The 16,629-nt window shown below is 40.0% G+C and overlaps 1 protein-coding gene across 1 annotated transcript in view; it reads right to left on the bottom strand.

Moving 5' to 3' along the window:
• The window catches only part of CHD1L (chromodomain helicase DNA binding protein 1 like), a 59,171-nt gene extending 53,062 nt beyond the window's left edge, over positions 1 to 6,109 (bottom strand). The window contains exon 1 of the mRNA XM_042993935.1: positions 5,954 to 6,109. Within this exon, the coding sequence (XP_042849869.1) occupies positions 5,954 to 6,086 (133 nt within the window). The 5' untranslated portion in view covers positions 6,087 to 6,109. The remainder of the gene's footprint in view (positions 1 to 5,953) is intronic.
• Positions 6,110 to 16,629: the final 10,520 nt, after the last annotated feature.

The raw sequence follows: 16,629 nt of genomic DNA, 5'->3' as shown, positions 1-16,629 counted from the left end.
CATGCTACTGAATAATGAGTCAATGAAAAAAAAACAAAAGCAAAGTGAAAAAACACCTTTAGACAGATGAAAATGTAAAAATACAACATATAAAAACTTATGAGATTCAGCAAAAGTGGTTCTAAGAGGGAAGTTCATAGAGATAAATGCCTAATTCAAGAAACAAGAAAAATCTCACATAACCTAACGTCTCACCTCAAGGAACAAGAAAAAGAGGAACAAATGAAGCTCTAGTAGAAGGAAGGAAGTAACAAAGATCAGAGCAGAAATAAATGAAATACAGACTAAAAAGACAATAGAAACAGATCGATGAAACTAAGAGCTAGTTCTCTGAAGAGATAAACAATATTGGCAACCCTTAAGCTAGACCCACCAAGGAAAAAAAGGGATTCAAATAAATACAATCAGAAATGAAAAGAGGAGACATTACAACTGATTCCCCAGAAACACAAATGAGCATAAGAGACTACTGTCAACAATTATACACCAATAAACTGGACAAACTAAAAGAAATCAGTATTTTTAGAAATGACCCTCCAAGAATGAATCATGAAAAAACAGAAAATCTGAATAGATGAGTAAGCAATTACTAATGAGGAGATTGAATCAGTAATCAAAAACCTGTCCCTCCCCAAAAAAAGTCCAGGACCAAATGGCTTCACTGGTAAATTTTACTAAACTTTCAAAGAAGAATTAATACCAATTCTTTTCAAAATCTCCAAAAAAAAGAAAAGGGGGTAACACTCTCAAACTGTTTTTACCAGTTCAATATTACCCTGATACCAAAACCAGACAAGCACACAAGAAAATTATAGGTCAATGTCCCTGAAGAGCATAGCTGCAAAAACCTCAACAAAGTATTAGAAAACTGAATTCAACAATGTATTAAAAGGATCATACACCATGATCAAGTGGGATCTATTCCAGGGATAAAAGGATAAACACCCACAAATTAATCAATTTGATACACCACATTAAGAAAATGAAGGATAGGGGCACCTGGGTGGCTCAGTCAGTTGAGCGTCTGACTTTGGTTCAAGTCATGATCTCACAGCTAGTGAGTTCGAGCCCCACCTCAGGCTCTGTGCTGACAGCTCAGAGCCTGGAGCCTGCTTCAGATTCTGTCTCCCTCTCTCTCTCTGCCCCTCCCCTGCTCATGATTGCTTGCGCTCTCTCTCTCTCTCTCTCTCTCTCTCAAAATAAATAAACATTTAAAAAAATGAAGGATAAAAAATAAACATTAAAAAAAATGAAGGATAAAAATCATATGATCATCTCCTAGAGGCAGAAAAACATTTGGCAAAAATCAACACCCAATTATGATAAAAACTCTACACAAAGTGGGTATAGAGGGAATATACTTCAACATAAGAAAGGCCATATATGACAAGCCCACGGCAAACATATTCAATGGTGAAAAGCTAAAAGCTTTTCCTCTAAGATCAGGAACAAGACAAAGACAAAGTGACTCTTGTCACTTTTATTCAACACAGTATTGGAAGCCCTAGCCACAGTAATTAGGCAAGACAAAAAAAAAGGCATCCAAATCAGAAAGGAAGAAGTAAAACTGTCACTATTTGCAGATAACATGATATTATAGACAAAAAACCCTAAAGATGCCACCAAAAAGCTATTAAAATAAATTAATTCAGTAAAGTTGCAGGATACAAAATCAACACACAGAAATCTGTTACATTTCTATACACTTATAACAAACTATCGGAGAAATTAAAAAAACAATTCTATTTTATCCGCTCCCAGCCTGTACTTTTGGGATTTTTAATGGAAGCTTCATCATGCAGGCATCATCAATCATTAACTTCATTTTCAGCCGTTTTCCCTTCCCAAGAGAATGGGGGATGGAGCTGGCAATTCCAAGCTTCTAATTATGGCTTGGCCTTTCTTGTGACCAGTCCCCACCCAAGAGCCATCCAGAAACCTATACAGAGTCACTTCATTAGAAAAAAAGATACTCCTATCACCCAAGAGTTTCAGGAGCCCTCTTCTGGGAATCAGGGGGCAGAGACAAAAGTGTATTTTCCATTATCTCACAAGACCATACTCCAACTGTCAGCTCCAGGACCCTACCCACCTCGGCCACAATCTATCCTAAAGTTAGGACGAGGCTCCAAGAGAAATGTTGAAAACCCAAATCCCTCCCAGGCTGTGGCTTCTCTCCTATCCCCTTTCCAAATCTCTCCACAGTCATCATGCACAATAGAACTACAAAGTCTGGGAAATGTAGTCTTTTGCTTTATAGCCTCCAGGACGTGGTAAGGCAGGCTTCGGGATTGAAGAAATGTCCATCAGCTCTATCCATCACAGAGTTGTTTGAATTCTCTTCCCACCTCTCAGGAGGATGAGTACAGGCATACCTGGTTTTATTGTGCTTCACTTTACTGCCCTTCACAGATGCTATAGTTGGTTTGTTTATTTTTTATAAATTAAAGGTCTGTGGCAACCCTGAGTCAAGCAAGTCTATAAGCACCATTGTTCCCACAGGATTTGCTCACTTTGTGTCTCTGTGCCACATTTTGGTAATTTGACAATAGTTCAAACTTTCTCGTTGTTATTGTATTGCTTATGGTGAGGTGATCAGTGATCACAACTTACTTGAAAGCTCAGATGATGGTTAGCATTTTTCAGCAATAAAGTATTTTTTAATTAAGGTATGTACATTTGGGGATTTTTTTTTTTACATGTCATTACACACTTAATAGACTACAGTGTAGTATAAACATAACATGTATATGCACTAGGAAACAAAAAAATTCACTTGACTGGTTTTATTGCAATATTCACTTTATTGCAGTGGTCTGGAACCAAATGAACCTGCAATATCTCTCAGGTGTGTCTGTAGTGGAAAAGCAGGGGGGGAAAAAGCAAGAATAGGTCTGCATATTCCAAAAACAAGTTGTCCTAACATTCATGATCCAATGTATTTTGGGTTTCCGAAATTCACTGAAATGTCTGGGATACATCTGTCACACTATTCAGGGGAAGAAGATAAACTAAAAATGTCTCACTGGTAAGAATGCTGCTGAACAAAATATTCGTTTCATCAGTTTTCAAAAAGTGGGTGATTAATTCTGTATTTTAAGGAAAAAAAAAGATAGTCAAGTTCCTTCCTAATAAATTTCTGGGGAAATAAAAATTTAAATATAAAGAAATCACAACTGTACTAGAATAAAAATATTAAGCCAACAACGATAAATTCATAGTAGTAAAGCCCCGTCTAAGCAGAACACTAAAGACAAAAATCATTTAGAAAAAGGCCGAAAGATTTGACTACAAAGAATTTTTAAACTTCACCAATGAAACACACACACACACTTCAAAATCAAAAGACAAATAACAATCTAGAAAACATATTTCCAATACATATGGCAAATATTTAATATTAATGCAAGAAAGATCCAACAAAGCAAAAGACAAACAGTTAAAAAATGGGCAAGGAGCATAAACAGACAAGGAACAAAAAGAAGACAAATATCCAAGTATCCATCAATATTAGGAAACAAACATTAAACAACAAAACACCATTTTTAACTTCTCAAATCAGAAAATATCAGTGTTGGTAAGAATGTGGGAAAATGAGCAATAATTTTGCATACTCTTTGGCCTAGAAATGCTGCCTCAGAAGAATGAAAAATATTGGAGCATAATAAATACTTGGTTACAAAGACATTTATTAGTATTTATAACAGCAAAAAAAGTAAGAGCCTAAATACCTACATATTATCTGGCTAAACTATGGCACATCCATCCATTCATTGGAAGATCTGTACCCACTAAATATGATATTGAAGAAGACAAATGACTAAAAACACTAAATGATAATAAAAAAGTTGTTTCCAAAAAACATGCACATGAAACCCCATTTTTGCTCCTCTCCCTTGCTCCACACCCTGCCTCAGAAAAGGAGAAAAAATACGTACACACACATCAAGGGACTGGCAGGAAAATCGGTAACATATCAACAGTAATGAGGCTATGGCAATTAATTTGTTTTCTTTATGCAAAGAATATTACTCTAAATGTTTTATAGAGAATATGTACTACTTCTGTAATCAGAAGAAAAAATCACTAAGGATTTTTAACCAACTCACAAAAAATCATTTCGTAGAATAAAAATTCTAGTAAATAGAAATAGGAGTTTTAAGGGGCGCCTGGATGGCTCAGCGGGTTAGGTGTTCAACTCGTGATCTTGGCTCAAGTGACGATCTCACGGGATCTCACGGGATCTCACGGGATCTCACGGATGGTGGGATCAAGCCCCTGTGGTGACAGTGGCACAGCCTGCTTGGGATTCTCTGCCCAGCCCTCGTTCATGTCTGTGCTTTCTCTCAAAATAAATCAACTTTAAACAAACACACATACACACTTTTAAAAAAAAGAAAATGGGAATTTCAAGTTAAAATATTTAATGATTATTCTTGTGACTATACCTGTTTTCTATCATTTTCTTTCCCTCCACTACCAATTTATCCATTGCCACCACTAAGTTTCCACCTATTTCCTTCCTCATTCACCAACTCATCTAAGCAAAGGTGCAACCACTTATCTTCTCGTTTTTACTAAAATAGTACACATCCATGTAGACATTTCTTCAGTATCAATGTGCATACTTAATCTAGCTTTCTCCCACAAATGTTATCAAAGCATCCTACCTTAAAAAAACATGGAAATAGACATACACAAACATGTAAATTTCAGTCAGAATACCCATGTTAACACCAGTCCATGAATTCCTACTTAGGTTAGATACATACTCCTTATAGACACAGAGATACACATTCTTAGAGACTCAGGAAAGGAGGGGTCTTTTCTCTTTCCTGTCTGTATCCTACCCATTCATCTTCTACCCACCTCTCTTCTAAGCTGCACATTGAACTGCCATGTTCTGTTTCACTCGGAGAACGAACAAAACCTCACACTTCCTTGGCATTTAGTACATAAGAGTTCAATAAATACTATTTTGTACTTTTGGAAGCACTCACAGTCCCCAGTGTAGAAACTCTAGAAGGGGAGGGCCCTTGTATTTGTTCTGCTCATCTACCTAACACTTCACAGTATGTGGCTCTCAGTAGCACTCAATAAATGATTGAACGACTACACCACTGTTATTATTAATCCAAGTTTCTATAATACAGTTAAAAAGCAGGCACTGTGTTCCCCATTTTATAATTTTTAAAAATGAGGACTGGAGAGGTTAGGTGTTGAGTCAAGCGTAGCCAGGCTGGAAAATTAGGGACGGGGTCTTTCCATCCACAGGAGATGGCGTCACCCTCGCTGTCTGTGGACAAGTTTCGAGCTTCAAAGATTCTAGGGAAGGATTAGTATCGATAAAATACAATTATTGAGGTAAAGACCGATAAACTTTGTTTAGCTGGATATTTTAAAACAGAGCATTGGGGGAGAATTGGCCAACGGAGAATTATCAAAGAACTGCACGGACACTGTAAACGAAAAAGAAAGCTGTAGCAAGGAAACCAATTCTGATAGTTTTACAGGAACAACTAATGAAATTCATCAGGACAGGCCTCCAAACCCACCAGAACAGAAACTTTAAACCCACATGCTTGGTGCGCCAGGACGGCCTCGGCTTCTTCAGAAAGAAAGGTCTTACCTTCGGGACAGGGGTCTCACCGAGTTCCTCCTCCCCGGGGCCAGTGCGCCGGGGCGGCGGGCAGGCCTCACTTCCCCGCACGGAATCCCATACATCGCGAGCCCGCCCGCCCACCCTCGGCTGCGCAGGCGGGGGCAATGGCCGCCTGGCTCTAGGCCGGGTTCCTCTGTGCCCAGCCCACTTCAGGCGGGAAGGGAAGCAGGTAAAGAACCCACAGGACTGCCCACCCGCGGAGTCCAACTCGGGCGCGGAGTCCCCGGCCCGGCAGAGGCGAGTCCCAACAAGCTGGCAAGCCCCGGAGGAAGTCGGCCCGGCGCCACTGACCTGTCAGGCCCCACTGCCTGAGGTCCTGCTCCTGCACCCGAGCCCGCGCCGCCTCAGCTCGGCTCCGGGTCTGAAGGGCCAGTAGGAACCCGGGCATGTGGCCACTGCACGTCCCGGCTGCTGCACGCTCCATCCAGCCCGAGAGGGTCCGCCCCGCGCCCGCACGCTCAATCCAGCCCAGAGAGGCTCCGCCCTGCGGCGCGCGCGCGCATCCTTCCCGACGCTCACCACCCCACCCCGGCGGGCAGCGGCCGCCAGAGGGCGCGTCCTGCGCTGAGTTGTGGCCAGAGCAGTGCTCGGAGTTAACCTTCAGGCTCAGTTCTGCCTGTTCCGGTTGTGCTCTGCATGCTCTTGACTGGTGGGAAGCTCAGACAGTGCTCACCATTCTTTTATTACCAACATTGACTCTGCGCCAGGTACATGCATAACTGCTGGGCTGTGGGATTACAGAATTCAATACTACATGGTCCTTGCCCTCCAGCGACTCACAGCAAGAATGTAAAGGATAATGTGCTCATTTCAGTTTGCACCAGGGATAAATTAGTTTGAGCCCTGAAATCCTTTTAATCTTCCATGTTGGCTGTCGATCAAAGTTAGGAAACTCTGTAGGAAATTAAAATCATGAAAATTGTCATTACCATTACCATTTCTCAAGTGAATTATGGGAAGCAAATTGAAGCAACGTGTTAGATTAGGGGTCACCATGACAACATCAGCTTTGAGTGGATTTGTGATGTAGTAATTTATAATTAAAAGTGTACCCCCTACAGGCGCCTGGGTGGCTCAGTCAGTTGAGCTTCCGACTTCGGCTCAGGTCATGATCTCACAGTTCATGAGTTCGAACCCCTCCTCGGGCTCTGTGCTGACAGCTCGGAGCCTGGAGCCTCCTTCGGATTCTGTGTCTCCCTCTCTCTCTGACCCTAACCCACTAGCATTCTGTCTCTGTCTCTCTCAAAAATAAATAAACATTAAAAAAATAAAACTAAGTCTTCATCTGTGTTTAAAAAAAAAGTGTACCCTCGATACAAAAGTATAATAACCAAATAACTGCAGTTAATGATGCAGTTAGAGGTGCTGCCCTCAAGGTTTTACAAGTATTTAGCTTCTCATTTAACCCTTTCAGTAACCCTATAAATAGGCACTAGAATTGTTCCCACTTTAGATGAGGAAATCTTAAATAGGAACCACGTTATTCTCTGGGTAATGTCATTAGGCTATCATTAGTCCCAAATTAGTCCCATTTAGGTTAACCTTGGTGCTTCTATCTTCTGTAAACTCAGATCAAAGTTGCGCTCCCTCCCCCATATCACCCACCCTTAAAATAAAAGGGAGAAATTAGTTCTGAGCCACAAAAAAGATGACTTCGGTTTGATTTATTCATAAAAACCCAAAGCACTGTTATGTGTAGCAAATTTTGTGTGGAGTCATTCTCTAATACTGATTGAGCACCTACCATGTGTCAAGCACTCTTGGCACTGGAGATAGAGGCCACTAATCTCACCTGCAGAACATTTAAGTAAAACATTTTAAACTTATATTTTAAATTAAGTGTATATTTTAAAAGGAAGAGACAGACAATAAGCAAATAAAAATCAGGTAGTTATCAATGTTAAGATGAAAGAGAGTCACATAATGGGGCTACACTGATTTCCTACTTGTGTTTGCTCAAAACCATACTTAGATTTGTATCCTTTCCTGGCTTCTCTGGAGGGGCTTCTGCCCCTTGTGGTTGCTTATGAGTGATTTTCACATTCCAATCTCTATGTTTGACTTTTTCCCTCTGCTCCAGGTTCTGTGGGGAGACTTATCCACTAAAGCAGCAATATCAACCACCTGCCACTCAAACAAAAGAGATTTATTATTCTTAACTTAAAATACATTTGTTTTAGCATAGTACCAGCAATAGGGTCCTAGCTATCAGCTAAAATTTCTGTTGGTAGATTGAGTCTGACATCTAAAATACAGCTAAGAAAGGTAGCTGAGAAACTCCACGTCAGCTAGTAAGATGACACCTATAAAAGTTTTACTCTAGATGGTCTATGAAAGGGGGTCTATAGAAGGGGGCAGAGCGGAAGTAGGGAGACCAGTTAGGAGACCATTGTGAGACAAGAGATAATAACTGTTGGACCAGCATGGTGGCAATGGAGTGGTGAGTAATGGTCAGATACTAGATATATTGAAAAGGTAGAGTCCATAAGGTACACAGATTGAGCATCTGAGAAAAGTCCAGGAATAAAGGATGATTTCAGGAATTTGGCCTGAGCAAATGGTAGAATGGAGTTTCCACTTATGGAGGGGGTAAGACAGAGTGAGGAGGTTTGAGCAACAAGAAGAATCATTTTTTAATGTCAACTATACTTCAATTAAAAAAAAAGAATTCATTTCTGGACACAGTAGTATGGAACTTCTCTGAGATATATCCAAGTAGAGATTTTGAATAATCAGGTAGATTAGTCTGGAGTTCACAGGAGAGGATAGAACTGAATGTGTTAATACAGAAGTCATCATTTTCAGATGGATCTTTTTTTTTTTTTAATGTTTATTTATTTATTTCTGAGAGACAGAGGCCAAGCACGAACAGGGGAGGAGCAGAGAGAGAGGACACAGAATCCGAAACAGGCTCCAGGCTCCAAGCTGTCAGCACAGAGCCCGATGCAGAGCTTTAACTCACAGACCGTGAGATCATGACCTGAGCCAAAGCCGGACGCTCAACCGACTGAGCCACCCAGGCGCCCCTTCAGATGGATCTTAAACCTTGGTATAGTTGGGACCTCTTAGAGGATGATTGGAATTATAAAAGAAACTTAGCCTTGGATAACTAATGTTGAGAAGTTGAGAAGAGGAGCAGGAACCAGCAGAGGAGCCTGAAAGCAGCAGCCCATGAGATAATGGGAGAACTAAAAGCATGGTATCCCTGAAGTCAAATAAAGAGGAATTTCAAGAAAAAGGAAGTGATTATCTGTGTCAAATGCAACTGAGAGGTGGGATAAAGATAGGATAGAGAAAGAAACACTGGATTGGGAAGATGGTGGTCATCAATGACCTTGCCAAGAATGATTTTTTTTTAAGTTTTTGTATTTTTTTTATTTTGAGAGAGAGTCCAGAAGGGGCAGAGAAAGGGAGAGAGAGAGAATCCCAGGCGGGCTCCTCACTGTCAGTGCAGAGCCCGACGCGGGGCCCAAACTCATGAACCGTCAGATCATGACCTGAGCCAAAGTAGGACACCCAACTGACTGAGCCACCCAGATGCCCCACCAAGAATGATTTCTATATATTATGAAGCCAAAAGCCTGATTGGAGTGGGTTTCGAAAAGAGAAGAGGAGGAAAGAAAATGAGACAGAATGTCACACATCTCTTTCAAGTAGTTTTGCTGTAAGAGGGTTTTCCCAGAAAAATGGGAGCAGTAACTGAAAGGAGATGTGGGGCCCAGGGGAGGGTTGTTTTGTTTTCAGATGGGTGATATTAGAACATGTCGAACACTGATGGGAATGATCCAGTAGAGAGAAAAACTGATCTTGCAGGAGTGATGTCCTTGAGGGAGAGGAGGTGGGAACCAGTGCACAGCGGAGGCGCCGACCTGGATGAGCACAGACCGTTCGTGTGCTGGAACACACAAAGGCACAGTAAACGGGTCTGGTGGGGAAAAGTATGTGCAAGGTCTCTTGTGATTGTTTCTGTTATTTAAGTGCAATAAGAAACAAGGTCATCAGACAAGCTTAAAGAAGGGGAAGGAGATTTGGGAGGTTTCAAGAGGAAAATGTGTGAAATAGTTGTCTGGGAAGTGGGATAGTGAATTGACTGGAGAAATATGGTAGCGTTGCCAAGCAGCAGCAAGGCTGATGGTCCTGAGACCAGCCAGCATGGTGTGGTCAACCAGTGTGTTGAGTGCAGGTGGGGAATAGTTAGAGAACTGGATTTTACCAAGGTTGGATTTTTGCTAAATGAGAATAGAGAATGATTATACTGGCCATATCTGCAGTGTCTGTAACAGGGGTGAACAAGGCGGAAAAAAGTCTCTGTACACATGGAGCCTAAATTCTAATGATGGAGAAAGACAAAAAGGGGGGAGGGTATAAGTAAATTATCAGGTAGTATTGGTGCTGACAAGATAGCAAAACAGGGTAATGAGATTAAGAATAGGGCTGAGAAGCAGCTGTGAATAGGGTGGATTAAAGAGCAGCTCACCAAGCGGATGGCATTTGAGCTAAGATCTGAATGACGAGAAGCCAGCTGTCTGAGTCAGGAAGAAGAGTGTTCAAGACAGAAACCACAGGGAAAAGGCACGGAGGCAGGATTAGCAAAGAATCTAAAGATTCTTTAGATTGATGAGGGTACACTTGAGGGGACTCGGTCCTTGATTGGATATAGCACTGAGGAAGAAAGAAATGTTGACATTGACTCTGGGGGCTTCTGCCTTGGAAAACTGGGTGGATGTTGATGCCAGCACTGAGACAGAGAACACAGGAAATAACAGCTAATTTGAGGAAGGGATGATAAGGATTTCACTTTTAGGATATGTTGAATTTGGGGGTGCTTGGGTGGCTCAGTCTGTTAAGTGTCTGACTCTTGATTTCAGCTCAGGTTGTGATTTCACAATTGTGAGATGGAGCCCCGTGTCAGGCTCCATGTTGGACATGGATCCTGCTTAAGATTCTCTTTCCTTCTCTCTCTGCCCCTCCCTTGCTCACCCACATGCACTCTCTGTCTCTCTCCCTAAAAAGAAAGGATATGTTGAATTTGTACCTAGAACAGTGTCTGGCACATGTATGCACTCAGTAAGTATTGCTGAATGTTTAAATGGGTTGCCTATAGAACAGTTCTAAAGTTCAGGACCCATGATTGTTATAAACACGAGGCACAGAGAAGACATTTCCCAGATGGGCAAACTAAGGCACAGAAAGTTTAGGCAACTTGGTCCAATATCTTTTAGTAAGACAATGCTAACTGCCATAATAAAATCTAACTCAACTCCTTTATTGCTCAGGTTACATAATCATGGTTTCATATTAATTCTTTGTTTTATTATTCCACAGAGATGATAAATCCTCTTGAAATAGCAACTCAGGGAGATTAATGGTAACCAGATCATGCCTGTGATAGGCCTTAGTATCTGCTCCCTCTACAAAAACAAGCAGGATCAAGCACAAGTTAGCAAACAAGTTGTTTGTTGTCCCTATGTCCCTGTTGGGTAACAGCAGGATACCCACTGGCAGCATCCAGTGAATCAGTCATGGAGCCTGAATAAAAGCTGTCACGTGGAGGAAAATTCATACAGACCTCTTCTTAAGTATACGGACCTAGATCTTTGGGTTCACGTTAGGCTTAGGTGATGGCCCTCAAGTGGAAAAATCATTCTACTGGGATGAAAGAGAAGAGTTTTCTTTTTCCCAAGAAAGGAGATTCCTGATATTATTATACATCTTTTGCATCAAATAACATATAATAAATTTAAAACCCAGAAAATCAGAGGAAAGGTACTAGAGAGAGTACACATTTAAGTATATCAACTAGGTAAATCTGGCTTACAGGACTCTTGCCCAGCCACTTTAGAAAATTGACTGCTCTTTAATCTCAAAGATTACAAAGGAAACAAACCTGGTTAGCATATTAAAAATACAGTATTAGCAAAGCACTGGAATATTATCAGGTAAATCTCTGAGGACAAAGTACAGAGGTTGTAAACTGGCCCCAGGTCAAAATTTGTCCATGGGTATTTTGGTTTACAGTGCTGTGGGGTTCTTTTTCCCCTTTTTATTTGAATGCCTTTTGACTGCCAAGCCTCACCATCAAATTAATTACATGCAGGGCACTTGTGTGACTCAGTAGATTGAGTGTCTCTCCTGAACCCAGGGTCATGGGATCTCTCTCTCCCTCTGCCCCCTCCCCCACTCATATATGCTCTCTCTCTTTCTTTCTCTCTCTCTCTCTCTAAAATAAAAAAATAAATAAAAATGTAACATTTTTTTAAATTAATCACATGGAGTTTCACACAGTGTTCCTCATCCATCAGTATAATTCTACAATCCACACAGCTAATCACAGAAAGCTTTTGAGTTTCCCAACTCTGGAATTTAACTGGTTGACATATTTCCACAAAAGGAAAAGAAGTCTCCATAATAACTGTGAAGCCAAAATGTTACTCATGACTCGGCCTACAATTAAAATATCTTTCAATGGTGTAATCTTGCTACCAGAGGTTACAATCCTAAGAATTCTCTCCTGCTCTGGTTGACCAGAGCCCAAAGCTATCCTATGCCCTTGTTACAGCAAATACTTGGTGCCCAGGAAGAGACAAGCCACATGCACTCAGGGAACCAGAAAAGACTGTTTATTGTGCGCACTGGTGTCGGCCCAACGGAATCATCTCCAAAGGCTGAGCCTGGAACCTTGGCATCAGCCTCCTTTTATGGCTGGGACTATAGGGGGTTGAGAGACAAAAGAAAAAGGGGAGGGGCCCTTATCAGTGGTGCTATCTGGGCAGTTGGTGGACAGGAGGCAAACAAGATTACAGAAGCCAAAAGTAGGCAGGGGAGTATCCAGCCTCTGGCATCTGGCTGGACCCTTTTATCTTGTTTTTACTAGCTTTTCTTCTCACCCTGACTACATAAAGCCTGGGTCTCAGGTTTAAAAAATGAGCACACATATCTGTATTCCTGAAGCACTGTTAGAACTTTGATGCAAGGGAGTTCTCCCACTTCTATCCCCCAAAAATGCTCAAAATTGGCATGTAAAAAAAACTTCATAATCACAGTTTTAACAATCAGAGAGTGCTTCTGCAAGGTCTATGATACAGAATAATTTATAATGAGGATAATAACAACTACCCCATGATGTTGTGAAAAGTAAACGAAATAATTTTTACAAGGAACTAAACACAAATTTGAATCTCCAGGGTATTGTGAAGGACCAAAAAACTTAAGTTAGGAATTAGCCTGGTGATCGCTGAAGTATCTACATCTCACCAATGGAGACTCAAAGAAATTGGGAATTGTCCCTCATTGTTCAGGTCCCATCATAAACTCATTTGCTTGAGGAATCCACCAAAAAATGTTCCATTGTGTTTTTCTCATTAGTGTGGCCCACAGATACAGGTTCTGAAAGTAAACAGAACACACACATACACACAGTGTGGCCTCTCTACTCAATGGTGGGGACATGGGCAGCCAGCTTTGGTAGACTCTCCTACTGTTCCCAACTGTTACCTTTCTCCCTATATGTGACTATCGACATCCTATAAAATGATTAGACATCTATCTATGTCCTTATCCATTTGACGTTAGTGCCTTCCAATAGGCTGAGTCTGTTTAATTTGCTTTGACCACTGCAATGCAAGTGGATATGAGGTAATCTAGTACATGAGCCAAAGCTTTAAATGTACTGGCTCAGATTGTTCTAATATATCAACATATAATATTTTATACATAAGAAGTTATTTCAAATTGTTCACTATTAACTCCAGCTAACATGACCAGTCTTTTTGTTTTGTTTTCCAACCTGATGAAGAAAACAGCTATCTCATTGCCTAAATTTCTGGTTACACATCTGATTGAAGATTATTTCATAAACTAATTGGCCATTTTTAATCTCTTCTTTCTTGAATGGCCTATTTATATCCTTTGTTTATTTTTCTATTATATTGTCTTTTTCCTTTCATTTTTTTAAAAATGTTTATTTATTTTTGAGACAGACAGAGACAGGATGCGAGTGAGTTAGGGGCAGGGAGAGAGGGAGACACAGAAGCAGAAGCACAGAGCCTGACGCTGGGCTCAAACTCACGAGCTGTGAGATCATGACCTGAGCCAAAGTCAGATGCTCAACCAACTGAGCCACCCAGGCGCCCCTGTCTTTTTCTTTTTTTTAAAACATTTATTCTTGAGAGACAGAGACAGGGAGACAGAGGATCTGAAGCAGGCTCTGTGCTGACAGAAAGAGCCTGACACAGGGTTCAAACTCCCAAACTGAGAGATCATGACCTGAGCTGAAGTCAGGCACTTAACCGACTGAGCCACTCAGGCACACAGGCCTTTTTTCTTACAGTTGTGTGGAAGCTCTTCCCACATTTAAAATTTTAATCTTTTGAAGGGGCACCTGGGTGGCTCAGTCGGTTAAGTGTCCAACTTCGGCTCAGGTCATGATCTCACAGTTAGTGCTGACAGCTCGGAGCCTGGAGCCTGCTTCAGATTCCGTGTCTCCTTCTCTCTCTGCCCCTCCCCCGCTCATGCTCTATCTCTCAAAAATAAACATTAAAAAAATTTTTTTTGTAATTTTAATCTTTTGTTTAAAACGTTGCAATATGTTTTCCTGCTTGTAGCTTTTCTATATCCCTCATTTAGTATTATTTGTGTACAGAAGTTTTGAATTTCCATGTGTAAAACTTTTCCCTTACCGTTCTTAGTTAAAAGGCCTCCCTTTTCTCTCAGATTATATTTCCCTGTATTTTCTCCTAGTATTTCTCCAGTTTGTTTTTACATTTATCTCTGGAATTTATTTTTTAATACGTTAGAAAGTCAGGACCTAACTTTAACTTTTTCCCTAAATAGGTAATAATTGATAATTCATCCTTTTCTCCAAGGATTTCAAATATCATCTTTACTACAAACTAAATTCCTTTATATAATATGAGGCCATCTCTGTCTACAGCAATATCACACCATTTCAGTCATTATAATGTTTTAGTTTGCTTTATTTCTTTCCAATTTTTGTGTTCCTTTTAATTTTTTATACATTTTCTTTTCCAGTATTGAAAATAAATTTGAGAATCAACTTGTCAAGGTCCATAAAAAATGCAACTGGAGTTATTTAAATTGCCTTGACATTACCAATTAATGTTGGAAGGCTGGGAAACTTAATAATCTTTACAATACTAAAGCACTCTATCTGGGAACAAGGTATTTATCCAAGTCATATTTTAGGTCTTTCAGTCAGGTTTTATTGTTTTCCTCATATAAGTCTTGCATATACTTTCTTATTTAGGAAATGTTTAGTTTTCCGTGCTATTGTTAATGGGCTCCTGTATTCCATTACTTTTTTTAATTGGCATATAGGAAAGACATTGATTTGTGTATGTTAATCTTATATTTTGCTTCTTTATTGAACTCTGTTTTTAGTACAAATAGTTACCCAGTTGATTCTTTTGGACTTTTGAAATTTCACCTTATAAGGAAATGTTACTAAATGTTACTGTGACCTTAAGTGTGTGGTTTAAAAAGGTAAGATAAATGTGTTTTCAGCGCAAGAATGAGTCCATTATACCTAATAGAATGACAGATAACCATTAAAAAAATGCTTGTATATATAAGACCAGAAAGGATAAATAGCAACCATCCTATTTTATGGCACTAAGAGACATAGAATTGTGGGCTGTGTGGACCTTCAGTTTGACCCAAGATGAGTCCAACCTCTAATATATTTCAACTAATTTATTGTTTTAAAATTTACATATGGCAAATTCATGTGGGTTGGGTTTTTTTTGTTTGTTTGTTTGTTTGTTTGGGGTTTTTTTTGGTTTACTGTTCTATCAGTCTTACTGCATAGATTGTTATAACCACCACTACAAACAGGATACAGAACAACTCTAACACTCCTTCATCAGTCTCTCACTCCATCTCTAACCCTTAGAAACAATTGATCTGTTCATCATCCCTATAGTTTTATCTTTTCCAGAATGTCACATAAATGGAAATATACTGGCTTTTGAACCTGGCTTCTTTCACTTAGTATAATGCATTTCAGGTTCATCCATGTTGTTTATGTATTAATAGTTCATTCATTCTTACTGCTGAGTAGCATTCCCTTGTGTGGATACATCACACTGTTTATCCATTCAAATGTGAAAGAATATTTTGGGTTATTTTTAGTTTTGAGCAGTTATGAGTAATACAACTATGAACCGTCATGTACAAGTTTTTGTATGGACCTGTTTTCATTTTTCTAGACTAAGTATGTAGAAGCAGGATTTCTGGGTCATGTGGTTGGTGTTTAACTTTATATAATATAAACCTACCAAATTGATTCCCAGAATGACTGCTCCATTTTGCATTCTCACCAGCAATGTATGAGAGATCCAGTTGTTCTAGATCCTTACCTGCACTGGATATTGTCAGTATTTTTCATTTTCGCCATTCTAATAGGCATGTAATCGTTTCCCATTTGGTTTTAATTTTCATTTCCCCCAATGACTAATGAGTTCATTCGTGGTATTTGCTATCCATATGTCTTCTTTGGTGACGTATCTGTCCAAATCTTTTGCCTACTTTTTTTTTTTAAATTGGGGTGTTTTTTTTTTTCCATTTTAAGAGTTTTTTTATATATTCTAGGTAGAAGTTCTTTGTGAGATATATGATTAGTAAACTTTTTATCTGATCCATAGCTTGTCTTTTAATTCTCTTAATGTTTTTTGAGGAGAAGCTTTAAATTTTGACAAAGTTGGGGGCGCCTGGGTGGCTCTGTCGGTTGAGCGTCCGACTTCGGCTCAGGTCATGATCTCGCGGTCCGTGAGTTCGAGCCCCGCGGCAGGCTCTGTGCTGACCGCTCAGAGCCTGGAGCCTATTTCGGATTCTGTGTCTCCTTCTCTCTCTGACCCTCCCCCGTTCATGCTCTGTCTCTCTCTGTCTCAAAAATAAATAAACATAAAAAAAAAATTAAAAAAAATTTTTTTTTGACAAAGTTGGATTTA

Source organism: Panthera tigris, chromosome C1 (genome assembly GCF_018350195.1).
Source record: "Panthera tigris isolate Pti1 chromosome C1, P.tigris_Pti1_mat1.1, whole genome shotgun sequence".
Lineage (NCBI taxonomy): Eukaryota > Metazoa > Chordata > Mammalia > Carnivora > Felidae > Panthera > Panthera tigris.
Note: the sequence above shows the minus strand (reverse complement) of the source record. Positions and strands in the feature narration are given on the sequence as shown.